The 25,169-nt window shown below is 59.1% G+C and overlaps 2 protein-coding genes across 4 annotated transcripts; both read left to right on the forward strand.

Moving 5' to 3' along the window:
- The first annotated feature begins 2,045 nt into the window (after nucleotides 1-2,045).
- On the forward strand, nucleotides 2,046-15,869 carry ATP13A2 (ATPase cation transporting 13A2). Its single transcript, XM_082777000.1, has 29 exons — nucleotides 2,046-2,108; nucleotides 5,688-5,761; nucleotides 6,119-6,286; nucleotides 6,382-6,440; nucleotides 6,656-6,767; nucleotides 6,872-6,951; nucleotides 7,434-7,511; nucleotides 8,016-8,085; nucleotides 8,480-8,614; nucleotides 8,924-8,990; nucleotides 9,090-9,221; nucleotides 9,397-9,564; nucleotides 9,644-9,754; nucleotides 9,845-9,891; nucleotides 10,001-10,189; nucleotides 10,264-10,470; nucleotides 10,599-10,712; nucleotides 10,815-10,971; nucleotides 11,067-11,187; nucleotides 11,709-11,833; nucleotides 12,307-12,470; nucleotides 12,834-12,938; nucleotides 13,032-13,111; nucleotides 13,328-13,480; nucleotides 13,594-13,690; nucleotides 13,867-14,090; nucleotides 14,287-14,438; nucleotides 14,522-14,694; nucleotides 14,805-15,869. The coding sequence occupies exons 1-29, from the start codon at nucleotides 2,099-2,101 to the stop codon at nucleotides 14,973-14,975; spliced, it is 3,543 nt and encodes a 1,180-aa protein (XP_082633126.1). The 5' UTR covers nucleotides 2,046-2,098; the 3' UTR covers nucleotides 14,976-15,869.
- Nucleotides 15,870-18,303: 2,434 nt separating this feature from the next.
- Nucleotides 18,304-24,647, forward strand: MFAP2 (microfibril associated protein 2). 3 transcript variants are annotated; one of them, XM_082777179.1, is made up of 9 exons: nucleotides 18,304-18,345; nucleotides 21,793-21,870; nucleotides 22,772-22,858; nucleotides 23,296-23,322; nucleotides 23,397-23,483; nucleotides 23,657-23,698; nucleotides 24,008-24,095; nucleotides 24,192-24,265; nucleotides 24,472-24,647. In XM_082777179.1, exons 2-9 carry the CDS (start codon nucleotides 21,834-21,836, stop codon nucleotides 24,573-24,575), a joined length of 546 nt encoding a protein of 181 aa, XP_082633305.1. In that variant the 5' UTR covers nucleotides 18,304-18,345; nucleotides 21,793-21,833; the 3' UTR covers nucleotides 24,576-24,647. The 3 variants fall into 3 exon arrangements, with proteins under 3 accessions (XP_082633305.1, XP_082633306.1, XP_082633304.1); XM_082777180.1 differs by lacking the exon at nucleotides 18,304-18,345 and adding an exon at nucleotides 18,402-18,441; XM_082777178.1 differs by lacking the exon at nucleotides 18,304-18,345 and having other exon boundaries at nucleotides 21,800-21,870; nucleotides 22,769-22,858.
- Nucleotides 24,648-25,169: the final 522 nt, after the last annotated feature.

The raw sequence follows: 25,169 nt of genomic DNA on the forward strand, positions 1-25,169 counted from the left end.
GTAGTTGAGAGTCCCAGACCTTTCTGGTTTGCAGTTCTGAGTGTATCAGAGGATGGGGTCACCTCAGGTTCTGCTGTGGGATGGAATTTAGAAAGTGGCCCCACAGCAGAGATGAACGGAGACATTTCTGTAATGGGCTTCATCCAATATGAAGTGTTGAACTTCAGAGGGAACACAGTGTTCAGGGAGGCCCATAAGCAGTGAGTGTTGTGGTGATGAGCAAGGAGAAAACAATGGCAGTGGCTGGGAAAGAGGGGAGGTGTTGGAAGAATCTCACTGTTCTGAAGTGTACTGGGGCTCCTTGATATGAAGCAAAGCAAGGCCCTGGTGCTCAGAGCGTGCAAATATGTGGCAAAATACTGGTGGCAGTGGCAACTGCCACTGGGAAGGTCTTTGTGTCCTTCCTGAGGTTCCTTACAGCACTGCTGTTGCAGGGGGGAATCCCAGTGAAGTCAGTGGAAATGAGCTGTCTTGACATGGCCCTGCTGAGAAGCTTATTTTTTTCTAAGTCCTAAAATAGCTAAGATTTATCAGAGCATGAAATGGTGTTGATGCTTTCTCCTTCCTCTGCTTTAGCACAAGTGGTTTTAAGCTCCAGATTTCTCAAGCTTGAGATACCCAGGGTAGGGTGTTACTTCATGCAGCCTTTTGCAGTCTTAGTGCTGTGCATGTTAGGGGGAAAAAGAATTTTTGAGTTGGATTTACCCTGATGTGGAGAGCCCAGTCCAGAGCCCTAGCTTTGATGAAAAGCCCGGCCGTTGACTTTCAGAGAAATGTTCTCTAAATACCAACTGTGGGTAGTCCTGACATCCTGATAAGAATGATAGAGACTGGGAGGGGTGGTGAGATGGGAAGGGCTTTCTGTTTCACTGCTTAACAGATCTTTGCCTAGATGAGTAAAGTTCTCTAGAAGTGTCATGATGGTGCACTGCTGCTGAGGTGTGGTCTGGTGACAGCTAGTGAGCAGCAACAGGTACTGGGGTGGTGTAAAAATGCTGCTCTGTACAGCTCTGGAAAGGCCTACCCACAAAATGATTTTCTTTTCCTTATGTTTCTGCCTGCAGTACATGTAAAAAAGCCCTGTGGGTTTCTTAAGAAGCCAGGCTGATCTTTCAATACTCACTTGCACAATTACAGAACTTTTCTCTTGGAGCTACACATCAGTGTTCCTGAGATCTGATGTGACACAAAGTCCCATAGGTCACACTTTTAACACCTACTAGTTATGTCTGACAGGCTGCCTTTCCTTGTCCCTGTTTCCCCTCCCTTCTGCGCCTTGGGTGAGCTGTGGTTAAGGTTGGGTAAGAACCGGTGCTGTACGCAAGTCCCTGCTGCAGGGCTGTGTTGTTATCACTTCCACGACACAGATGTTTGTCTGCTTTGCATCTCGGTGCTTCAAAATGTCAACTTGAAGCCAGGGCATTGCCTGGAACAACTTGAATAAAAAAAAAAAAAAAAAAGCTTTGCAACCAGCTTCCACTGGGAGGCCAAAGGGCTCCTCTCCCAGTGTGTCCTTCTCTTCAGTTACATGGGTTTGGAATACAAATAAACCGGGTTTTGCTTTGTTTTGGTTAGAAGTTACACAGTTTTGCAGTGGGTGGGGACCTAAGAGCCCAGACTTCAGCCGATGCAGCCTGCTGGGGGGGCAGATGTAGGGCTGCTTCCCCCACCTGAGGAAATTTTGGGGTTACTGGCTTCAGCACCCCCATCCCTGGAGCCTTCCCTGAGGGATGCTTGCTGCAGGGGGGGTGCGAGCAATTCGGGAGGGGGGGATGCAGAGCCTGGTGTGGGTGAGGGGACACAAAGCCTTTTGGGGACACAGCCTGGTGCGTTTCCTCACAAACCCCAAGGGCGCAGAGCCCTTTCGGGGACAGACCCCAGGCATTATGCTGTGGGGTCACACCGCTCCCCCAACCCCTCCTGGAGCCACGCCGGGCTCTCGAACCCCTTTGGGGGACAGCCCCGGGGCCATCTCCTCGCTGAGGGAGAGGACTACAACTCCCGGCAGCCCCCGCGCGCCGCCGCCATTGCGCCGCCACCGCCTCCCGGTGTGCGTGGGGCCGCGGCCCCAGGGCGGCCGCCTCAGCCGGGGCCCGCCATGAGCTCAGGTCAGCGGGGGGGGGGCTGTGAGGTGGGGCCGCGTCGCGCGTGGGGGCCGCGGCGCCCCGAGTGGGGCCCGGGGTTGTGCCGGACACTGGGACACAGGGACGGGAACAGCTTCAGGGATGCTGAGCGTGGAGCCAGGGAGCAGGAGGGGAGGCAGAAACCCCCACATGTGGGCTCAGCCCCGGCTCCGTGTCGGGGGCAGGTGCCGGGTCCCACGGGGGCAGCCCCTTGGCTTGTGCCCGTCTCGTCCTGCAGCCTTCAGGGTCAAACCTCGGCTTTTTTTTAATTTATTTTTTTTTTACCCAATCTGGGAGGGGAGAAGCGGCTGCCAGGAGATGCGCTGCTCCTGGCTCAGCTCCCTGAGAGGAGAGCCCAGGGGCAGGTGGGCGCTGGGGAAGGCAGGAGCCCTTCACCCACCCGATATTTGGGGAAATGCAGCGGGTTGGTGCGGATATATTGATTTTATTCCCCTGGCTGGGCTTGCCCGAGTGGGTGCTCCTCCACCAGAGCCCCTGGGTGCCTGCTCTAGGCTCGGCAGGCAGCCGTGGCTCTGGGCCAGCATGAAGCACGGGGCCGTGAGGAGAGATCCCCCCAGTCCCCAATGGGGGAAAACACCAGCGCTGTGCAGACAGGCTTCCTGGAAGGGTTTTATCACCACCGGCATCGTCAGCACGTGGCCAAGCGAACTATGCCCGTGCCGCCGCCGCCTTCCCACTCCTGCGCAATCCCTCGTTGCAAGGTGCGAGCCCAGCCGGGGGGAAATAAACCACCAAAATCCACCTGGGGTGGATTTGGGGCTGCTGCGGGGGCTCCTCGCCTACTAGGATTTATTTTTCCACCCATCTCGAGCGCTTGCAGGTGGATGAGAGCGATTTGTCCAGGATTACCCGCAACGGCAGAGCGTGAACCCCGTCTTCCATGCACTGACCCTGTAGCTCTTGCTGCTGAGCCCGTCTCACCCTGTTGTTTCTGCCAGCCTTGGGGCTTTTTTCTGTCTGTGCTCCCGCAGCTGATGATGCCACATCTGGGTCGGACCCGACCGCCTGGAAATACACGTTTGGCTCCGGATGCGCGGCAGGCAGGGTGTCGTGTTTCCCTCCGGTAGCCTGCACAGGGAGTTTATGTTGGAAAAAGTGCCGGAGAGAGACTTGATGAGATCTCATCAGCGTTTAACCCCTTGCTGGGTCTGGCTTTGGAGCCGTTAAATATTGCTGCGTGTGACCCACACGCTGACACATTCGGTTTTCCAACCCTCATCCCTCCTTCCTGGCTTTCACCTCATCCTGATTTTTTCTGTTTCCCCATCTCCAAGGGCCTGGATGGACCTTGCCAGCCCCCTCGCACCAACCAGTGGGTGCCAGACCTTGTAGGCTGGACCTTCCTCATCTTGTGTGCAACTTCCAGCCCGCTTGTGGGGATGGAGGGAAGGAGGAGGATGCTCAGGAACCCCTGCGTGGAGCAGGGAGCATCTGGTGGGGACCGTGAGAGCAGAGGGAGATCTCTAAGTCCCCTTGGGGTTTGCTTTGAGAAATGTGCCCACAAAAAGGCTGCGGCTGCAAAGGGAGCTTGCAGAGGTCTCTGGGACCGGCATGCATCTGGTGTCAGTGTGCGTGTTGCTGCTGGGCAGAATTGCTTTCTCTCAGGGTGAAATTTCGGGGCAGGACCAGCACTGGCATGTGCAAAATGTCCCCAGCTGGGGTTGCTTTTCAGGGGGGTGCTCAGAGCCACGAGACGTGTAGGCTCGAGGTGTCCAGCTCTGGTCTGGTGCAGGACTTGCGCTGGCTCTCAGGGTGCCCTGAGCACATTTCTCCCCTGTTTTCCCCCAATCCTCAGCAGCAGGAATTGTGTGGCTTCTCGGAAAGGTGCCAGGTGGCACCTTAGAGCAGCGCTTTGGGGTCGGCAGGGGTATTTTGCTCCCGTTCCCTTTGCACCCTCAGCCCCTCACAGTGGTGCTCAGGTGCTCCCGCTGCTCCCTCCTCACCTGGCTGAGTTTACGACCGCTCCAGAGGGAGAAGCAAGCACTTCCAGCCTTCACCACGGGGGCAAAACACTGCTGCGGGGGCAGGAGGAGGAGGGATGCGGCTGCCCCCGCGCTGTGTTTGCAGACGAGGTGTGGCCGCTGTGATGCAAACTGGTCGCGCAGCTTCGCCGCGCTCTGCCCTCCCTTCTCCCCGTGCCGGATGCGTCCCGGATACATCCAGCAGCAGGCCAGGTGACGAGGGGCATCCCGACCCCGTCCCAGCCCTGCAGCCAGCGGGGTGAGGCTGGGTGAGTCAGGCGAGAGCCTCGCTCGCTCGCTCACGGTCTTTGGGAAGCAGCCAGGATGGGCGCAGGAGGTGAGAAAACCCACGGGGATGGGGACGGGGTCGTGCAAGCGTTGGGCTGCGACCAGCTGTGGCAGCGCTCGTGCACTCCTGCCAAAGGTCTGTGGTTTGCAGGGAAGGGTGAGGAAAAGTGAAGCGTTGCCGCAGAGAGCAGGGAGGCGAGGTGGGAAGGCAGCGGTGCTGCGGGGAGCAAACGGGTCGCCTGCGCGGCATTTCAGCCATCTCCCCTCCTGCAGCCTGCCGGGGAACAGTCCGACTTTTCCGCTCCTCACAGGATGCACAGCCCTTCCTGTGAGGGCTTTTATTTGAGCTGAACCCTCCCTTGGGTTTCTTGTCCCCAGCAGACGAGCTTTTGGGGCCGGACAGAGCCCTGCGCAGGGCTGCCGGCCGCGCCAGCAATCCGGATGGGGTGGCTTTTCCAGAAGCTCCTCGCAACACCCGCGTGCAGCGAACAAATCCTTAACGGTGCCCTCCTGGAAACCTGCGGCCAGCCAGGAAACCGTCCGCTTGCTGCAGGGCTGCGTTTGTGCCACGTGGTACTTCCCCCGCTGCTGCTCGAAGAGACCGCGGCCGCTGCGCCCCGCGGGGCGACGCCTGCCTCTGCAAACAGCGCGGCCGCGGCGTGTGGCTGGGGCATCAACCCGGCCCCGCTGCCCTGGCACGCCGCCCGTTTCGGTCCAGGGTGGATTTTGAGGCTGTTTTAGGGCTGTGAGGGCGTCGCACGGCGGGTTGCTGAAGCTGCGGATGAAGTGACAGAAAGCGGCTTTTGTGGCCGTTTCCCAGCGCCCGGCCCACGTCCGGCAGGCGGGAGGAAACGCGGGGAGCAAATAAGCGTGAAAAGCGGCTCGGGAAGGCTTGCTGAGTGCTTGACCTGGCTCTGCACCAGCTCTGCTCCCTTCCCCCTGGCTCTAAGCCGCTGTTTGTGCCAGCTTTTCTCCCCGGGCTCCCTTGGCATCGCCCGCGTGACGGTCATGTGCGGCGGGAGCTGGCACCGGGGTGGCCGGGGACCTCTGGGGTGTCCCCTGCCCACACGGCAGCTGCGACCCTGAGCAGCTCCGGGTTCCTCCCCTCCCTCCATCCAGCGGGGATCTGGAGGCAGGTGAGGCTGCAGGTCCTGGTGCTGGCACTCCCAAGGATGTCTCATAGCGGTTCAGCACGAGGACCTGCCTCTCTGCCTCCTTTTGAGCCACTGCCACTCATCTGGTGAGGCTCTCGATGCCCGTCGGTAATGTTTTTTCCTCCTCTTTTACTTTTCAGACAGCAGCAGGCTGCTGGGCAGCCCACGGCCGGGCTACGGGACGCTGCAGCAAGACGCCAACAAATCCTGCATGGTACGTCCAAGCGCTTCGGTGCGGGGAGGGAGGTGAGCTGGGGACGGGCTGGCAGGAAACCATTTATTATCAGCAAAAGACGGCTGGTTGCAAGCAGTTGAACGAGAGAGCTGTTTCCTGTGGTGTTTTCCTTGCCGTGACGCTGCCCTCGGTGCCCCAGAGCAGCTTGTCTGGTGCCGCGTCACGCCAGGAGGCTTTGATCGATTTAAGATTGATAACATTATTGGGGTTGATTGGTAAATAAGCCAGCAGCCTGTTGTGGGGCAGATATCGCAGCGGGGCCTGGCTGCGATGGGGGCACGTGAAGGGGCCGTGGACGAGCTGTGAGCCAGCCCGCGTGGCACCGTGTCCTTCCAGGAGGTCACCGGCTACCAGACCAAGCCGTGGCGGGTGGCCCTGTGCCACGCGTGCTCCGTGCTGACGGCGGGGCTGCTGCTGCTGCTCTTCCACTGGAAACCCAGCCTGGAGGTGCGGGTGAAGTGCGAGCCCTGCGCCCTGGGCCAGGCAGACTGGGTCATCATCAGGGTAAGTCCTCATGGGGCCAGGGCACGGGCGCAGGGAGCCGGCGGCTGCCGATTGCCCCCGCTCGGACCCTGCCGCCAGCCCCGGGTGTGTTGCAGGATCGCTTCGGGCAGTGCTTCACCACGCGTGTGCGGACGGAGGTGCTGGGCGAAGGCAGGTGAGAGCAGGGCTGATCCCTCACAGCCCCTTTAACCTGAATTTACCCTTCCTGAGACAGCTGGGTGTGCTCCTGAGCAGCTTTTCCAAGCTCCTGGCCTGTCCCCTGTGTTATGTTACGTGAGGGAAGCACTTCAGATCCGTAGCCCTGACTACAAAGGGTTGTGCTTGCAGCAGATGGGGAGGGATTGATGCTTATTTTCCCAACCCCAGCAGCCTGGAGCATCACCCAGGAGCCAGGCCGGAGGACCGGAGAACCAGCATTGCCATCGGCGTGGCGGACGAGGAGGAGAGCCGGGACACCATCCGGCTCCATCAGAAGGAAGAGGTAGCACCAGCGACCCCACCTCCACCCCGTAAATCCTCTCCCTGGGCATGGGCTGCCCTCCTGTGCCATTAACACACTTCCTTTCTCCATCCTGCTCTGCTCAGAAGAACGTCTTGCGCTACTACCTCTTCGAGGGCTTGCGTTACGTCTGGATCGAAAGGTGGCAGGCGTACTGCAAAGTCAGGTATTTCTCTTGCCCTCCCCGCCCCGTAGCAGCAACACTCCCCGCATCCCTGCTCTGCTCCTCTTGGCCCCTGAGCCCCCCCCTGCATGGTCCTAGCCCATCCTAGCCCATGTACGTCCGCACTGGAACTTTTCTCTGTGTTGCAAAGCCTTTGGGCACCGTCCATGGGGCAGCGAGCAGGGCTGTCACAGTGGGGAGAGGAGCCCGAGCAAAGCTCTTTGGCAGCTGCCCCGAGCAGCTCACTCGGGCACTGGATGAGCGCTGCACTGCTCACAGATCTCCAGACTATGCCCCTTTTGTTCCTGTTCCCAGCCTTGGCACCCACAAGCCATGGCCGAGCCCAAGGAACAAGATGCTCTCTCTTTCCTAAAGGGTTTTTTGTCGCTGAGGACCTGGACGTGCTGTTTGTTCCGCCGGGCCAGGCTCCTGCTGATTTTTGAATCCATTTCTTCTTGTTTCTCTTACCCCCCCGGGCTTGCCAGCGTCCTGGATGAAGGCTGGACCTGTGCAGATCTCCACCTCTCCCAGGCAGGGCTCGACCAGCAAGACCACAACACCAGGTAGGGATTCAGCAGCTTCCTGGGACACCCGGTTGAGATTTTTCAAGGGTCAAGCAAATCCTGAAGCGTGGGATTTTTCTCACAGCCAGCCCTCAAAACCAAGGACAGCCTTGAGGGCTCAGTTACAAGTGGTAATAGACCACTGCATCATCATTTAAATACCTCAAATCTTTACCATGCTTGAAATGAAATGGAGTTAAAATAGCAGCTTTTACCACCGTTAACCAAATTCCCTGGATATGAGACCACAGAATTAATCTGGGCCATTCCCAGGTGATACACAGAGGTCACGGGGCTACTGTGCCACCCACTTGCTCCCCTGGCCTGTGGAGGGATGGAGAGAGGAAGAAAAAGGGTTTTAATAGCAGCGAGGTGGTTTAGTGGTACCGAGGTGTGCTGGACTGCCCTTGTTTGACTCCTGCATTGCACGGGGTGAGGCACATCAGGTTGGCACTGCAGCTCTTCCCCTGTTTGCTCCCCGTCTGCTCTTTTTGCCCTCTGCAGGAGGAAGATCTACGGACCAAACCTCATCGAGGTGCCAGTCAAGTCCTACGCGAGGCTCTTGGTGGAGGAGGTGCGCACCCATGGCCAGAGCTGTGCTTCCAGAGAGCGACGTGTCCCCGGCTGTGAGAGCCCTGCGAGCGCTCCCAGAGCCTGGCCCTGCTGGCAGGGAGGAGAGGACTTTAGGAGAGGCAGCTTGGGCAGAGATCGCAGCAGGCAGAGGAGGGACCCATCCTGCCCCTTAGCTCAGACAGGAGCATCCCCAGGTAGTTGCAGAGCATCCTCAGAGTCCTGAGCATAAGCAAAGCTGGGGAGGATGGGGGGCTTGGGAGAATTCAGCCAGTCCGTGCCCAGCCCCAGGGAAGGGCCAGCTTCTCCTTCGCATCAGCAGTGGGTTCCCGAGGAGCCCAGGGGTCTCACAGCGGTCTGGAGGAAGCTCTCCTCCCCAAAACCTGCTCTCTCTCCAGGTACTCAACCCCTTCTACATCTTCCAAGTGTTCAGCATCGTGCTGTGGGTCTGCGACGCCTACTACTACTACGCTGCCTGCATCTTCCTCATCTCCACCATCTCCCTGGGGCTGTCCCTCTACGAGACGAGGAAGGTCGGTGGTGGGCAGCGGTTGGGAAAAACAGAGAGAAAAGCTTAGCAACCCCCTTCCCACCCTGGGACGTGGGTTATGTGGGGTGTTAGTGGAATAACCCGTGCTCTGAAGCTGCTTGGCATCTCTGCCGGCGCTGAATGCAGCTGGCTGAGCACAACCCGTGCCCCAGCAGCGGGGCAGCTTTCCTCATCCCTTGCACGTGGTTCACAGCCGGGTGCACTCAAGACCCGATTGTCTTACGGGCACTTTCCTGTGCTCGTTGAGCTTTCCGTTCCCTCGAGGGGCTGCTGATGGCTCCCTCCCTTGCAGCAAAGCACCACGCTGCAGAACATGGCCAAGATGTCAGTCGGCGTCCGAGTCCGCCGCCCTGACGGAGGTGAGCGCGGGGCCCGCGAGCAGCCGGGGGGCGGTGGGCGCCCTGTGGTGGGCAGGCAGGTGCGGGGGTGATGCCTGACACGCCGGGCTTTTATTCCAGAGGAGGCAGTGGTGAGCTCCGCGGACCTGGTGCCAGGCGATTGCATCAGCCTCCCCTCGGATGGGATGCTGGTCCCCTGCGACGCCGCGCTGCTGACGGGCGAGTGCATGGTCAACGAGAGCATGCTGACAGGTGAGAGCACTGGGACCCGGAGGGACACCTCACGTCTCAGCAGCCCCTTTTCCCATCCTCGTGTTCACCTGTTCCTGTGCACAAAGGCTGCCGGAGAGGCTGGCTGGATCCTAACACCCTGGGGTTATAAAGCTCCCTCTGCGACGTTCCTCACCGCCGCGGGTTTCTCCTGCAGGGGAGAGCGTGCCAGTGATGAAAACGCCTCTCCCGGCCTGCGGCGAGGCCTCCAGCGCTGTCTACTCTCCCGAGGAGCACCGGCGGCACACGCTGTTCTGCGGGACGCAGGTCATCCAAGCCAAGTCCTACGTGGGCAAGGAGGTGCTGGCCGTGGTCACCCGCACAGGTAGCGGCACACGGGGGACAAGCCATCTCCTTCAGGGCAGTGGCTTTGGGCGTGCGGACCTTCTGCCCCTCTCCCGCAGGGTTCTGCACGGCCAAAGGGGATCTCATCACCTCCATCCTCTACCCCAAGCCCGTCAGCTTCAAGTTCTACAAGGACTCTGTGAAGTTTGTGCTGTTCCTCGCCGTCCTGGGTAGGGAGGCATTGCCAAATTCCTCTCGAGGGGTTGAACCCAGGCTCCCTGCTTGGCTTTGTAACGGAGCCCGTTCTTTCTCCCGCACAGCTTTTATCGGCACGCTGTACAGCATCCTCATCTTGGTTAAAAACCAGGTAGGGCTGCAGGAGCTGCTCAATTCCCGCACGCACGTGTCTGATGGACCCAGCGCCGATGCGTGGGCTGCAAGGTGCCCACCCCGCTTACACACCCCTTGTGCACCAGGTTCCTGTGGGACAAATCATCATCCGTGCCCTCGACCTCGTCACCGTCATCGTGCCGCCGGCTCTCCCGGCCGCTATGACCGTGGGCACCATCTACGCCCAGAACAGGCTGAAGAAACAGGGCATCTTCTGCATCAGCCCTCCCCGCATCAACCTGTGCGGCAAGATCCGCCTGGTTTGCTTCGACAAGGTGAGTTTGGGGCAGCGCCGCGCCGCGGTTTCCAGCTCGGAGGCTGGTCCAGACCCATTGCTCCGTCCCCACAGACCGGGACGCTCACGGAGGAAGGGCTGGATGTCTGGGGAGTGGTCCCGCTGGAGAACCACCGCTTCATGCCTATCGCCTACGAGCCGCGCCACCTGCCCGCCGGCCCCCTGCTCTATGCCCTGGCCGCCTGCCACACCGTGTCGCTGCTGCGGGCGCAGCCCATCGGGGACCCCGTGGACCTCAAGATGATGGAGTCCACCGGCTGGGTAAGAAAAGCAGTGGGGCATCTGTCCGCAGGGAGATGGAGGGCTGCTCTGCCGGGAGAGGAGAAAGGGGGTGTTAAAACCATCTGCGGGGCAGAGCTGGGGTTTGCAAGGCTTTGCCGTGATTTCAGCGCCTGGAGATGATGGAGGAGGATGACGGCGAGCTGCCCAGCTTCCAGCAGTTTGGGACGAAGGTCCTGGCCGTGATGAAGCCTCCACCCGAGGCAGAACAGCCGCCAGGCAGGGTGAGCCCAGAGGAGGCTGCGCTGTGCTTCGCAGCCCCAGAGCGGTTGCACCTCCCATGGCAGGAGCTCGTGCCCAGCCCTGACTCTCCCTTTTCCCCCCAGAAGCACCAGTCACCCGTGGGGATCCTCCGGCGCTTCCCCTTCTCCTCCTCCCTGCAGAGGACAAGCGTCCTGGCAAAGCTGCCTGGTGAGGATGCAGCCCAAGCCTATGTCAAGGGGGCACCGGAGATGGTGGCCAGCCTGTGCAGGAAGGAAACAGGTACGTGCCTGAGCCACGGCTCCCCGCGCTTGGCCTCCACATCCCAGCTTGATTTGGGAGCCGTTGTGACCTTGCTCCTCCCTTGTGGTTGGCAGTGCCCGCAGATTTCTCCCAGATGCTGCGGCTCTACACCACGGACGGTTTCCGCGTCCTGGCTCTGGCTTACAAACCTCTGAGCACGGTGACGACCTTCGAGGAGGCCCTGCAGCTGACGAGGTTGGCGTGAATAATGTTTCTCTCCATTTAGATCCCATTCACTTTGTTTTCAGGCATGTGTTTGCCAGAGGTCCAATTTAGGGCACAGGCTCGTGAGCTGTTTCCATTAGTGCTGGCTGCCGCTTCCAGCTCTGACTGTAACATGCTGCCAGGGAGCAAGGGAAAGGTCCAGGGCGAGAGAGGCCAAGTGGCAGTGTCAAACCCAAATCCTCCTTCCTGCTACAGGCAGCTCTGGTGCTTGCAAAATACCCATAAACACCAATAATGTGGTGGTGGGCTGGGGCCTTGCAGCAGCAACTCCTGCAAATCTCAGTAGTGGGATCGCCTGCTCTCCTGGAGTGTTTCAGGGGATGTTTTGTGCTCTGCTGCCCTGCAAGCTGCCCCATCCTGGCAGCCTGCAAGCAATTAAACCCTACCCCATGCTGGAGTAATTGCTGGCTGCCTCCCGGATGGATTGGCCGGTTTACACGTGTCGATCCACTCCTGTTGGTGAAGCCAAACAGCTCGCTGTATCCCCACAGGGACTCTGCAGAGAGCAGCCTGACCTTCCTTGGGTTCCTCGTCATGAAAAACGTCCTCAAGCCAGAGTCGGAGCCCGTGATCCGCCTCCTGAGGAACGCCAACATCCGCCCCGTCATGGTGACAGGTGACAATGCTGGGGGAACAGGGACACTGGGCTTGGGGGTGAGATTGGGCACAGAGGGGCCGTAATCTGCAAGGGATGAAGGGTTTCTCCACCAGAAATCAGCGGCCTGAATGTGGCAGGAAGCACAGCGAGGGCTCCCGGGACCTTTTTTATGTGCATCCCCGATACTTGTTTGCATTGTGTCCCTTTTGGCCACCCTTGTTGATGGATCTGCAGCTGTAGAGAGGTGGGGATGTGCAGGCTCCTCTTTCACCAGCGCAGCATCAACCCTCAGACCTGGTGTTTGCTTAAGCAGCAAAACTGCTCGCTGTCAGACCCCTGACAGCACAAATGCGGATGTCCCACGAGCATCCCGATTTGCACAGCTAGCAGGGCGCTGCAGCAAGGCGAGCAGCACCTGCCGGGCTTCGAGGACCGTTGTTGGCTTGCAAACACCACTCTTGATAGCTCCACGCCGCTGCCCCTGCCTGCAGGAGACAACATGCTGACAGCCGTGAACGTCGCCAGGAGCTGCCGCATGGTGGAGCCCAAGGAGCAGGTCCTCTTCGTGAGCGCCTGCCCGCCCAGCCACGACAAACCTGCGGCCCTGAAATTCATCCCTGCTGAGCTCTCACAGGGCGAGGAGCAGCCCGCGGAGGTGAGCCTGGAGGCAAGGTCTCGGGGGGCTGTGCCCAGCCCAGAGCACCGGGCTTCTTTCCAGTGCTGCTGTCTTCAGAGGTGAACGGGAGTGCGATGCTGCCTTATTAAATACCTGCTTTAGGAGAAGGTTACCTGCTCCTTTCTCTGGGAGCATGTCCCAGAAACGGTGGCTCAGAGCTGCTCCAAACGCCCTCGCTGCATGCAGCCTGCACGGTGCTCCTCAGACAGTGCTCACACAATGCTTGTGGGGCTGGGCAGTCGGCACGGCAATCACCAAAACAAGCTTTTTATCCAAAATCAAGGCAACGAGCTGCTTTCCCTGCCGCTCAGTGTGCACTGAGGGAGCGTTTTTCCTTGGCAGGGTCTGTACCAGCAGGATGGGTGCCTCCCGCAGCCCTGCCACCTGGCGCTGAACGGCAAGTCCTTCGCCGTGGTTCGCGAGCACTTCCCTGAGCTGCTGCCCAAGGTTTGCCCGTCCCCATCCCACCTGCAGGGAGCCACGGGCTGGGTGCTGCCCCCTGGGATGTGGCACCAGCACTGAGCTGTCCCCTCCTTGCAGATCCTCGTCCGAGCAACTGTTTTTGCCCGCATGTCGCCCGACCAGAAGACTCAGCTGGTGTGCAGCCTGCAGGAGCTCAAGTAAGACCCCCAGGCCCGAGATGTAGGGGGGATAAAAGGGGGCAAGTGGACACGAGGAATTTCTTGTGTGCCGGAGGCTTTCCCAGCTCGATTGTGCATCCCAGCCCCTCCCAAACACAGGGACTATCCCAAATACCTGGGTGCAAGCTTGAGGACACCAAAGCCCCCAGCTCTCCCCGTGTCCTGGTGTCACTAACCGACCCCTTCTCTCTGCAGCTACTGCGTGGGGATGTGCGGGGATGGGGCCAACGACTGCGGGGCGCTGAAGGCGGCTGATGTGGGCATCTCGCTCTCGGAGGCAGAGGCATCCGTGGCATCGCCGTTCACCTCCCGCCTTGCCAACATCGAGTGTGTGCCCACGGTCATCCGGTGAGCAGCCAGCAGCTTCGTGGTGGGGATAAAACCAGGCGGAGGGGTCTCAGTGCCTCTGTCCCCTCTCTGGAGTGTGGCTTGCAGCACAGTGGGTCTGTTTCTCTCTGCAGGGAGGGCAGATGCTCTCTGGTCACCTCCTTCGGGGTGTTTAAGTACATGGCCCTGTACAGCCTGGTGCAGTTCGTGTCTGTGCTGCTGCTCTACACGGTGAGTCCGTCTGTCTGGGCAGGAGGTGGGCATGGGGGGATGTGGGAAGACAGCTCTGGGCAGCCAGCAGGACGCACCGCACGGTGCTCGGGGCTGCCTTTGGGTGCTTCCCACTCACCGTGTCACAGCTGGATTTTAACCCGCCTGGCTGAGAGCCGCTGGTTTCTCCCTCCCAGATTAACACCAACCTGAGCGACTTCCAGTTCCTCTTCTTCGACCTGATCATCACCACCACCGTGGCGGTGCTGATGGGTCGCACGGGGCCCGCCAAGGAGCTGGGAGCGGAGCGTCCCCAAGGGGCGCTGATCAGCGTCCTCGTGCTGGGCAGCCTGCTCCTCCAGACGGCTCTGCTCATCACCGTGCAAGTCCTCAGCTACTTCATCACCGTCTCGCAGAGCTGGTACGGGACCCGGCTGCCCACCTCTGTGTGGGTTTAGCAATGGGGACAGCGTTGACTTTGGCCAACCCCAAGGAAGCATCAGGCCACCTGGCTGCTGTGTGCTGATGGAGCAGGGGGTGGCACAGCATCCGGACTCTCTTTTCACCTGTCCTTTCAAGCCCCCCTCTGATCCCGTTTTCTCCCCTGCCTGCCTTAGGTACGTGCCACTGAACAGCACGGTGACGGCTCCCCAGAACCTGCCCAACTATGAGAACACGGTCATCTTCTGCGTCACCGGCTTCCAGTACCTCATCCTGGCAGTCGCCATGTCCAAGGGGTACCCGTTTCGGGAGCCGCTCTACACCAATGGTGAGGATGAGGCTGGCTGCGTGGGCAAGGGGAGAAATCAAGCCTTCAGCCTCTTCCACAGCCCTCCCCCTTCTCGCCCTCAGTGCTCTTCCTGGTGGTCCTCGTCATCCTCTTTGGCCTCATGATATGGCTGACCCTGTATCCGCTGGGCTTCCCCAAAACCCTGCTGAAGCTGCAGGGCATCGACGACTTGAATTTCAAGCTGCTGCTGCTGGGAATCGCCACACTCAACTTCTTCGCCGCCTTCGTGCTGGAGGTGGGCACGAGGGCATTGGGGCTCACGGGGGTTTTGCAAAGCCCATCCCATCCCACGTGCCTGTCTGAGCAACCCCTTCAAATCCTCTCCTTCCCCTCTCTTTGCTGCAGACCGCCCTGGACCACGGCTTGCTCAGCTGCTTGCGCAAGCTGCGCAGGAAGAAAGCGTCCAAAAAACTTTTCAAGAGGCTGGAGAAGGAGCTGAGCCAGCAGCAGCCATCTTGGCCACCCCTTAACGAACCGCTCTTCGCTACTCCCAGGCTGTCCATCGCCGTCAGATAGCAGGCACCGAGCCTCCCTCCTCCCTGCTCTGTGGGCAGGTGCTGCCCGCCAGTGCTCGGCTGCCACCGTGTATTTATTTGGCCTGGTAGCAAGGCCAGCCACAAGCATCCGTGCCTGGCTCCAGCGTGACCCGGAGGCGTCCGTCCCAGGCAAGGGATGCAGCAGGCGGCTGAAGATGGGCAGCACGGCTCCTCTTCCTCACAAGGAGACCCTCGGCATCTCAGCTGTGAAGCCACACGCTGCAGAAAGGTTGTGGCCGGTCTTGCAGCCACGTCCAACTGAGCCCTGGCTGAGATGGGGCGGTGGGAGATGCTGGAGGAGCACAGCGGGGAGTTTTGCACAGGGATGCTGCCTCCCTTCTCCCCCCGAGCCCCACGCCCTCCTGGCTGGTCAAAGCCACGAAGTCAGGGGTCCCCTCTCCTGCTGGCGGTGGTGGCACCCACGCTGGCCTCAGGGCTCTGCTCACTGTGAAGAACCCGCTTCCTCCTCCCCCTGGGCTGCCCTGGATGTGTAGGAACTGTTTACAAACCGCCCCAGCTTTGCGAAGGATGCGTCTTGAGCCAGCCATCAGCCGCTGTGTCCCACTGGGGGGCTCGGAGTGTTTCACACAGAGCCGAAGCAGGTTTTGCCCTTCGGTTCACCAGAGCAGCTGGAAGGGCAGCATCCCCTGCCCCGAGCTGCAGGAGGTTTCAGCATGGGATCCCACAAAGTCCCTCCGAGCCCTCTTCACATGAACACAGTGGCGATGCTTCTGCAGAGCGCTCCCGCCGTCGGCTCTGTCAGGCAGGAGCTTTGTAGCATTAAAAACCCCGAATATCTATTTTTTAACTCCATTCCAGTGCATAGAGGTGTAAGTGCAGTTGGGAGAATGGCGTGCCACTTCTGGTTTTCATATGGTGCTGTTGTGAGTGTGTCTAATAAATTAACACTATTTTCTTGACCACTTTGCCTAGGCTGGCTGGTGTGAGTGGGCTGCTGGGACGGGGTGGTGGTGTGGAGAGCATCGAGCGGAGCAGATGAGAGGGATTTGGGGTCACTTGGTTGTCCACCAGGGCAGGAAGATGCTGTGGGCACTTTGTCCCTCATGCCTGAAAGCAGAGAGCCCGGGGACAGCACCGCTGGGATTTTGGAACAGGCAGCAACCCAAACCAAGCAGTGGCGCAGCAGCTGTGAATAACCCCCAGCCTGTTTCCAGCTGGAATTTCCTAGAAAAAAGAAAAAAAAAAAAAAAAGAGAGAGAGAAAAAGAAAAACATAATTGCTGGAAAAAAGCAGATGTCCTTGCCAAGACGGCTCTCCGTGCAAAAGCGCTCATCGGGCAGCGTGTCTTCCTGCAGCGGAGGCGCGTGGAAGTCGAGAGGAGCCGGCAGATGGAGGTGCCGCGTCTGGAGAGGGAATCGCCGAGCTCTGCAGGTGGGGAGAGGGAAGGGGCAGCTCGGTGCCGCCAGTGCCGAGGGGTGGGGGTCTCTGGGTTGCCCCTCAGCCCGGCTCCAGGCAGGGAAAGCTGTGAAGTCTGAGCCCCCGCAAGCACTAGCGGTGCCTCTCTGCCCTCCCGGAGCTAGGGATTAGATCAGGAAATGAGGCACAAGCAGAGGTAAGAGGTTTCCTGAAATCCTAGCCAGGGTTTGAGCTATTAAACCAGGCTTCCTGAGCAAAAGAAAAAAAAAAAAAAAAAAAAAGAAGAAGACCAAAAAAAAAGAAAAAAAAAGAAAGAAACCCACAGAGATTTTGCCTGGGCAGGGCTCTGGCAGCATGCACTGGATGCAGGAGTCGAAAGCACGAGCATCACCCATCACCCTGCCTGCCACCCGCACCAAGGCGCCCAGCCCAAGCCGAAGCTGTTGGGGGCAGCGGCAGCTCCCAAATTCCCACTGATTTGGCCCCAGCAAGCCCAGGGCAGGATCAGTGCCAGCAGTTTCAGTCCCTGTGCTGTCTGGCCTGGAGCAGGTGCCCAGCCACGCTGCTTTTTGCCTCCCCCCGCTCCTCGTTTGGTTCTGCGGGGTGTTCCCAGGTTAGCAGCCCCCGGGCATAAAGTGCATGGAGTCACTGGGAGAGTTTAACACGGGGCAGAGCTGGGGCCCAGGCCTTGGGGGAGGCAGTGGCAGCAGCTGCGAGATGTGGTGGGAGCCATGGATTTATCCATCCTGCAGAGCCCTGTGTTAGGACTGGATAAAAGGCCTGATGTGAGATAGGAGCACCCTAAGCCCCTCACCCACCCTCACCCCTCCTCCTTTTTCTCTTTCTCATCTGAAACCTTGGATTTTCTCATTGTTTTTAGAGCGGTCGGCCCCCCTCCTTCCTGCAAAACACAGCGAAGGAATCATCCGTAGGCATTTGGGGTGCCACAGCTGCCGTGGGGCTCCCCTTCCTCCCCACCCAAAACTGCCTGCTTCCCCGGGGGGGAATCCTGTTTGTCCCGGGGGGCCGTGCTGCTCTGCGCTCTGCCTCCACCCAAGCCCTCAGGCATGAATTTGCTCGGCAGCTGGTTTGGAACACACCTCAAACTTGCAGGGTTTTAGCCCAAAGCACCGGGATCGATGTTGCAGCGGGGCGAGCACCATGGCAGGGTTACAGGGGGACTGGGGGAGGACTGGGGGGGCTTTGGGCTTTCCATCACCCCCACTGCAAGCCGAGCAGCCCCCATCCTCGTGGGGTCTCGCACTGCCCTGTGCCCCCACTGGCTGCCGGAAACCCGCCGGCTCGGGGGAAAGGGGCCCCATGGCCAGCAGCAAACGCTGCAGCCAGCGCCCATGGCCCGGGTGGGAAAAGGGGAGGGGGGGCAGTATTTCCACCCACCCCCCTTCTCCAGGATAAACCTATAAATCTGCTGTGCCTTTGCAGCTGCAGCATCCACGTGCAATGGGTGCTGTGGCACCCACGTCCCCCCCTTCTGCCTCCCATCCCCAGGGACAAAGCGGGGGGCTCACCCCCTCCATTAAAAGCCTGCCCCCCCTCACCTCTTTTTTTTTTTTTTTTTTTTTTTTTTTACAACCAGGGGCAAGCGCAGCAAAACCCCAAATCAGGGGGCAGCACCCCAATTTCTTGGGGTTGCCCCAATTTTTCAAGGAGCAGCTGCTGCAGACCAGCACCCACACCACGGACCCCCTCCCACGGCCCAAAACTGCACAAAGTCCTCCTCCCGCCTCTCTCCTGCAATTAGGTCAAAATCCAGCCGGATTTAAAAAAAAAAAATAAAAAATACCAAAGTTTCGCACAGCCCATTGCATCAATGTGTGCTCATTGATTTATTTTTTTTTTGTTGTTATTCTTATTCTTAATCTCTCCCGGCAGGCAGCATCTGTCTGGGCGAGGAGGAGGAAGGGGCCGGATCAGGTGTCGCATTAGGACCCAGTGGAGCCCCCATGTTGGAGGTAGGAGCTTTTTCTCTCATTTCGGAGTTTTTGAGCCCAGAGAGAAGAGACCAAGGCGTTGGGCAAGGGCGAAGGCAGCTCATAGCATCCGAAGCGGTAAGGCGTGAGCGGAGTCCCCGGCACTGGGGGCAATGTCCCCTGGCCCCGCGCATCCTCTGCGTCCGCGCGTTGGTGGCCCCAATTTCGGGCTGAACCATGTTTTTGGGGGCCAAAGTCCGTTTTGGGGGCTAAAGCCTTGTTTCGAGGCCAAAGCCCGCTTGGGGGTCCAAGGCCTGTTTTGGGGAGCGGAGGCTGGGGGTCCACTGCTGGCTTTGCCAGCTTGCTTTGAAAACTTCCTGACTTCATCCTTGGGGCAAGGCGAGCGCCCCAAAGCCGCTCCCAGCCCTTTGAGCTCCTGGGAAGAAAACTCCCACGGATTTTGGGGTTCTGGAGAGGCAGCGACAGTTTGGGGGACCCCAACTTCGGAAACTTCGCAGCCTGACAGCTGCTGTGGCCCATTTGTAACCGCTTCAATCAGTCTAAAAATACCCCAACGTCTGAAGGAAACTAGATTATTTTACTTTTTTTTTTTTTTTTTTTTTTCCTCCCCCCCCCCTCCTGGAACCAGCGCGTACAGACGGGATTTTGAACACTTCAGTCATGTTTTATTTTATTTATATCCAGGGGGGACAGGCGAGGAGGGGGACCCTGCTGGAATTGCGCTGTGTGAAAACGGGGAGGCGTGCAGGGGGGAGAGCGCAGCAAAGTTTTTTTTGTTTTTTTTTTTTTTTTTAACCTTTGGTCAGGGGCCAGAAAATTTGAATCCTTTCATATTCCCTTTGTTCTCGCACTCTCTGGCAACTGGAGAGCTTTAAAAAAAAAAAAAAAAAAGGAAAAAGAAAAAAAAAAAGCTGGGGGAGGGGAAAAAAGGCTGGGGAAGGTGGGGTTTAGCAGAATGAAAGGCAGAGGCTGTGGTGTTCTTTCTGCGGGACTGATTGTTCCCAGATGTGCATTGCAAAAACATCTGGCTCAGGGCAGCCGCCGGACCCCCGCTCTCTGCCTGCGCCGAGGGGACACAGAGGTCCCCCCCGCCGGGGCACCTCCGGGGGCTGATGTTTGGAGAAGCCCTGGGTGGGCGAGGGGCAGGAGGGGGGCGGCTGTGCCCCCAGCCCCGTGCCTTTTTGTGGACACGTTTTGGAAAGTCTCGGTGTCGGGTGGGCGAAGACATCAAGGCCGCCGTCAGCTTCGCTCCACACATCTCCCAAAATGGGAGCCGGGGTCTGGAGGCGGTGGTGGTGGCACCGTGTCCCCAGCGAGGATGCAGCAGCTGGCCCCATTTCCCAGCTGAGCCCCACAAGCTGGGGATGTTCTCAGCAGGGCCTAGGGGAGCAGAAGATCCCCGGTTTTGGGGGAAATTCAGAAATTGGGTGCTCCAAGAGATGGGGCCGTGTGGGAGGACGGCTGTGGTGCCTCCAGAGGTGGGCCCCGGGCCTTGCCTGAGCTGTCCCAGGCAGGTCAGGGTGGTTTGGGGACCAAACCCAGACCTTGCCCACCCAGTCTGGATAAGGCCTCACAGAAGCCCAGGGCTCATCCCCACGCGATCCCTTTCAGCCCATGTTTTGCCTGGGTTAATCCCGGCTCCGGCACTCTGTGGGACGCGAGATGGGGCAGGGCTGCGGGTGGCAGGGCCCCGGGGACACCCCAGGGGACCAGGCTTCATTTGGGGCCCATTCGGCCAAGCGTGGTTCTCCAAGCTCAGCTCAGGCAGGGCCCGGCTCCATGGATCTCCCAGAGCCCGGTCAGGTCTGGAAGGCAACGACTGCAGTACCTACAAGCCTGGGGATGGGGGAGGACAGGAACCATAGGGGCTGCAACCCTGCTGGTGGTGCAGGGCACAACTGCTGGATGATGCAGTGCTTGGGTGAGCCCAGGGATGAGGTCCTAGGAGGTGCTGAGCTCTGCTGATGGCGCAGGATGTGGTCCCTGGATGGTGCAGCAGGTCTAGGACACGGGCCCCAGAAGGTGCAGGCTCTGCTGGTCCCACGGACCCAACCTTCTCCAGCGGGGACCACAGGGAGACAGGCAGCGTGGGTGCATGTGTGGGACCATCCTGCCACGGACGGGCTAGTTCAGCCCAAATTTTGCAGCCAGAACAAGACACGGTGACTTGGGCTCCCCTCCACCCCTGCCTCAGTTTCCCATCCCCATCAGCAGAGCTGGAAGGGGTCCCCATCCCGCACCAGGGAAGACGGCATGCTTCGTCCTGGACAGACAGACACATTTGGTTGCATTTCCAAGGAGGGCAGCCATGAAAGTTTTTTGGCAGGCTTTTTCTTTTTCTTTTTCTGTTTCTGTTTCTTTTTTTTTCTTTTTTTTTTTTTTTTTCCCAGTTTTCCCTCTCAAGCTGGCGTGGGGAATCGCTGCTTGGAAAGCACTCAGCCCTTGGAGAGCAAGGCAGACGCGGGGCAGCCGCCGCCAGCTCCTCCCCATACCTCCCACCCACCTTTTGCTCGAAAGCAGGGTTTTTTTTTTATTTTCCCTGTGATTTTAGGCAATCCATGCTCTCCCTGCAGCGAGGGCCCTTTGCAAAGAGCCAGGCTGGAAGCTGGGCTCCCTGCAAACAGCTGGGTTTTAATGGGAAGTGGGGAAAAAGCCTGAGGGTGAGGAGCAGGGAGAGAAATGGAGTCTTTCATCATCCTTTTTAGTTCTCTTTATTTTTGCCCCCCAAGACCAAAGCCCCAGTGCAGCCCTGCACTGGAGCAAAGCGAGCATCACTTCCACAGTGCCACCCGCAGAGGGGAGCACCACAAAAACTGGGGAGTGTTTGAAGAGCAGCAGCACTTCGTGCCCGAATCCTCCCTCCCCGTCCCCGTGCACGATGTTTGACGGCTGCACTGGTTGTACCAAGGGTTCAAAACCCTGCGGCGCCTTCCTGGGCTCCGTCTGCAATCCCGGGGGGGCTGAGCTCGTGTTTCCCCAGCCCCACTCATGGCTCTGTTAGCTGGGGGGGTCCAGATGACGGGTCGCATGGGATGGGAGGTCGCCAGCTCCAAGCCCAGGCTCCCCGGGAGGTCTCGCCATCCTGCCCGCGGATATTCCATGTGCTTGTTCCTCACAATTCCCATGGGAGCAGGGCTCTCGCACGCACTCGGGGCGGATAGCCCAGCCTGTGCATTGGCTTCCCACCATTGGGAAATTTCTTTTTTTTTTTTTTTCCTTTTCTTCTTTTTTCCCTTTGCTTTTATTTTTCGAGCAGCCAGCCCTCACCCCTGGGTACAGCCGCAGCCCTCAGGGATGCTGACACCCGTGTCACAAGCTGCATTGCTGCTCAGCGCCCTGCTCCTGCAAGGCTTTTTGGGGGTATGGGGGGGTATTGAAGGGGTGCATGAGGGTCGAGGGGGGCTGATGCAGGACATGGGGGGCCCGGGGTTGTTGCTAACCCCACACCTTTCCCCCTGCCCAATCCAGACTGCACCGCACTCCTGCATCTACCTCCCGGCCCCGTCACCATGAGAGCGCTGTGCCTCGTCCTGCTGGGCCTGCCAGGTGAGTGCTGAGCCCCAAAACCACCCCAAAACTGTGCCGGGTGTCTCCAAACCCCAGAGACTGCCTCTGGCTAGGGTGGGGGTTGTAAAGGGATCCGGCACCATGCAGGGAGCAAAGCTGCCAGGGGGTGGGGGGGCATGCATTGGGAATTCCCCCCCCCAGCACTGTGACCAGGGAGGGGGCCAGGAGGTGGCTCCCAGCCCGATTCTATTTGCAACCCCTGGGGCTGGCAAAGGCCCTGCTGAAAATTAGGAGCGAGTCAGCGAAGCCGGCAGCCCGGAGCCAGGAAAACTTCAGGCGAAAGCAGCTCAGCACAAAGTCTGAAAACAGCTGGAAAACATTACCAGGCGAGGCCGAGGGATGAGGGGGACAGCGGCGGGTGGGGGGGGACCCGGGTGATGCCAGCCCCCCCAGGGCTGCAAGACACTGGGTGAGGAAGCTGGGTGAGGCACCGTGGTCCCCAGAGGTGGCAGGGGTGCTGGGACCCGGCGGTGAGCACTCCTCTCTTGGCGGAGGAGGAGGAGGAGGAGGAGGAGGATGGCCATCGGACCATCACCTGCTGGGAAATACAGCAGAGGGTATGGCGTTTGGTGGGAATCCAGATGGAAATCGAAAAGGAGCCGTTGTCCACCCAGTGGATGCTCCATGGGATCCTGGTCCTTTCTGGAGCAAAGGGAGAGCTGCTCGGGATTAAAACTGGAAAAAGAAAAAAAAAAAAAAAAAAGGAAGAAAATAGGGAGCAGCCCCCTTTTGCTCCCACATAATGGTTTGGGGGAAGGTGTGGGGCTCATGGCTATGGGGCAAATGCTTGGTTTCCCCCAAAAGTAGGATGGGGAAGAGGGGTTTAGAGCTGTGTTGGCCACTCCACTGATGTCTGTGCCCCCCTGTGTGCTCCCAGCAGCGCTCCTGGTCCAGGGCCAGTACAGCAGGTTTGAAGGCATCACCTACCCTGAGCCGGTGCAATATTCCCAGTACGACCAGCAGGCAGGTGAGAGCACCTGTGACTGGGGGAGCCTTCGCCTCTCTCCTCCTCCTCCTTCCAGCTTTGCTTTCCCTGTACCATGCTCCAATGCTTCTTTCTGCATCAATCTCAATGCTCTCTGCTCCATCCCTGCCCCTAACATTTCCCATTTCTCCCTCTCCTTGATCCCGTGTGCAAGTGCCTCCCCATTTCTCCATTCCCCTCCTCGATGTCAGCACTTCAAGGTGCCAATTATCTCCTAAGGCCTTCATTAAGGCTTTACAAACCCTGTGTGGCTGATGGACGTGACTCCGCGGGACATTTTCCAACCGGTTGCAAAACTTTGGGGAGCTCCTTGCAACACCTTGCCCACGTGCAGTGCCTCACCCTGATGCGCTGTTTCTCCCTGTGCCATAAAATAAAATAAAAAATACTCATCCTGCTTTTCTCCCTTGTTTCCTTAGAGATTCAGGATTACTACGACTACCACGGTGAGTGCTTTGCCACGGGATGCCAGGTAGGTTTGGGGGTGAGGGTGCGCACCCTCACGGCTCTGTCCCTGCAGATGTGACCCCCCGCACCCCTGAGGAGCAGTTTCGGTACCAGTCCCAGCAGCAGTCCCAGCAGGAGATCGTGCCAGCTCCGACCCCAGGTGGGTGTGATACCATGGCCACATCCCCACCACGGTGCTGCTCCTGAGCCGAGCAGCACCCCAGGCACCAGCCTGAGGATGCTTCATCCCTAAAGCCTGGGCAGGGGGCAGCGGGATGCTCTCCTTCCCTCTTTAACCTTGTTCCCCCCCCAAATTCTGCTCTCCTTCCCCAGCTGCTGCCCCCGAGACTGAGCCCACGGAGCCAGGACCCCTGGGTGAGTGCTCGTCTCACTCCTCTCCTTGCTCAGGGCGTGATGCTGCTGCTGGTCCCATTGAAAAAAAAAAATGGGGCAAATTGAGTCATTTTCCCCATATAAGAATTCTGTCAAGCAGCTGGGCTGGCAGAGTGCCGGGGACAAGCTGAGCATCCCTTATCCCCAGGGGGGTTTTGTCCTCCTTTTGAGTAGGGATGGGGAAGAACGCGCTGCTGAGGCCATGCCAGCAGCTCAGGGATTTTCCCTGGATCTGAATCTGGCTGCAATCTGAGGTGAAACACCCCAAAATGATGCCGGCTCTCCTTGCAGACTGCCGGGAGGAGCAGTACCCCTGCACCAGGCTCTACTCTGTCCACAAGCCCTGCAAGCAGTGCCTGAACGAGATCTGCTTCTACAGGCGAGTGCAGGGGGCTGTCACCCCACCCCAGCCTCCCCTGGGGGAGTCCCGCTGCTTTTTTTTGGTGCTAAACCCTCTGCTTTCTGCCCCCCGCAGCCTCCGCCGGGTCTACGTGATCAACAAGGAGATCTGCGTCCGCACCGTGTGTGCCCACGAAGAGCTGCTGCGGGGTAAGGGACAGGAGGGGACGCGTCCCCCACACACTTTTCGAATGCCCCCCCCGGGTGGCTGCGCCTCGATGGCGAGGAGGATGCTGATATTTCGGGTAGCTCCGTGCATCGCTCCGCCACCAGTACAGACCAGTTTGGGGGCGGGGGGGAGGCAGCATCACGGTGTCCCCCCCACTAAGTGCTCACTGATTTTCGCCTCCCCGCAGCCGACCTGTGCCGTGACAAGTTCTCCAAGTGCGGGGTGATGGCCACCAGCGGGCTCTGCCAGACCGTGGTCGCGTCCTGCGCCCGCAGCTGCGGCGGGTGCTGAAGCCGCCCCCCCCCTCGCCGGGACCCTCCGAGCCCCTTCCCCTGCCCGCCGGGCTCCGGCTCCTCACCGTGGTGCTAAAGAAACAAACCGTGCATGAAAGAGCATAACAAAAAAAAAAAAGTCCTTTTTTTTTTTTTTTTTTTTTTTTTTGGTGCACATAAGAATAAAGGGGGGGTGATTATTTTTATTACTTTTGTTATTATATTGTACGGGGGGGGCGGCGCCAGCCCCCGCCGCCCCATTTTTCTGCGTAGAGTATCCAAGAGAAAAAGCGTAAGGGTCACTGCGGCTCCCGTCTCTTTTTTTTTTTTGTGTCCCTGATCTTTTGGGATCATCGGGGATGGGATGGGGACAGGGACGCCAGCACCTGCTCCCTCCATGAGCTTCCCCATCCTCTTCCTCCCCCCCAGCCCCCATCCCGAAATCAGTCCTCAAGCCCTGCACAGGGGAGGCAGCGCTGGTATTAGCTGGGCTGTGAGGTTTGGGGGTATTTTAGGCTGTTTGGGGCAGTTCTCAGGTTCTGCTGGAGGAAATACAGCAGCACTTGGGGCTGGGCTGGAGCGGTTTGGGGTGCTCCTATAGCAAATGGCATGG

This window comes from Aythya marila (genome assembly GCF_965140915.1).
Source record: "Aythya marila genome assembly, chromosome: 21".
NCBI classification, from domain to species: Eukaryota; Metazoa; Chordata; class Aves; order Anseriformes; family Anatidae; genus Aythya; species Aythya marila.

Bases quoted from the DNA above. Each gene is read 5' to 3' on its own strand.
- MFAP2 (XM_082777178.1), top strand. From the start codon at position 21,834: ATGAGAGCGCTGTGCCTCGTCCTGCTGGGCCTGCCAG. The intron at 23,484-23,656 runs GTGGGTGTGATA...CTCCTTCCCCAG, and splicing joins CGTGCCAGCTCCGACCCCAG to CTGCTGCCCCCGAGACTGAG. The intron at 23,699-24,007 runs GTGAGTGCTCGT...CTCTCCTTGCAG, and splicing joins CACGGAGCCAGGACCCCTGG to ACTGCCGGGAGGAGCAGTAC.
- ATP13A2 (XM_082777000.1), top strand. The intron at 6,287-6,381 runs GTAAGTCCTCAT...GGTGTGTTGCAG, and splicing joins CAGACTGGGTCATCATCAGG to GATCGCTTCGGGCAGTGCTT. The intron at 10,972-11,066 runs GTACGTGCCTGA...TGTGGTTGGCAG, and splicing joins CCTGTGCAGGAAGGAAACAG to TGCCCGCAGATTTCTCCCAG.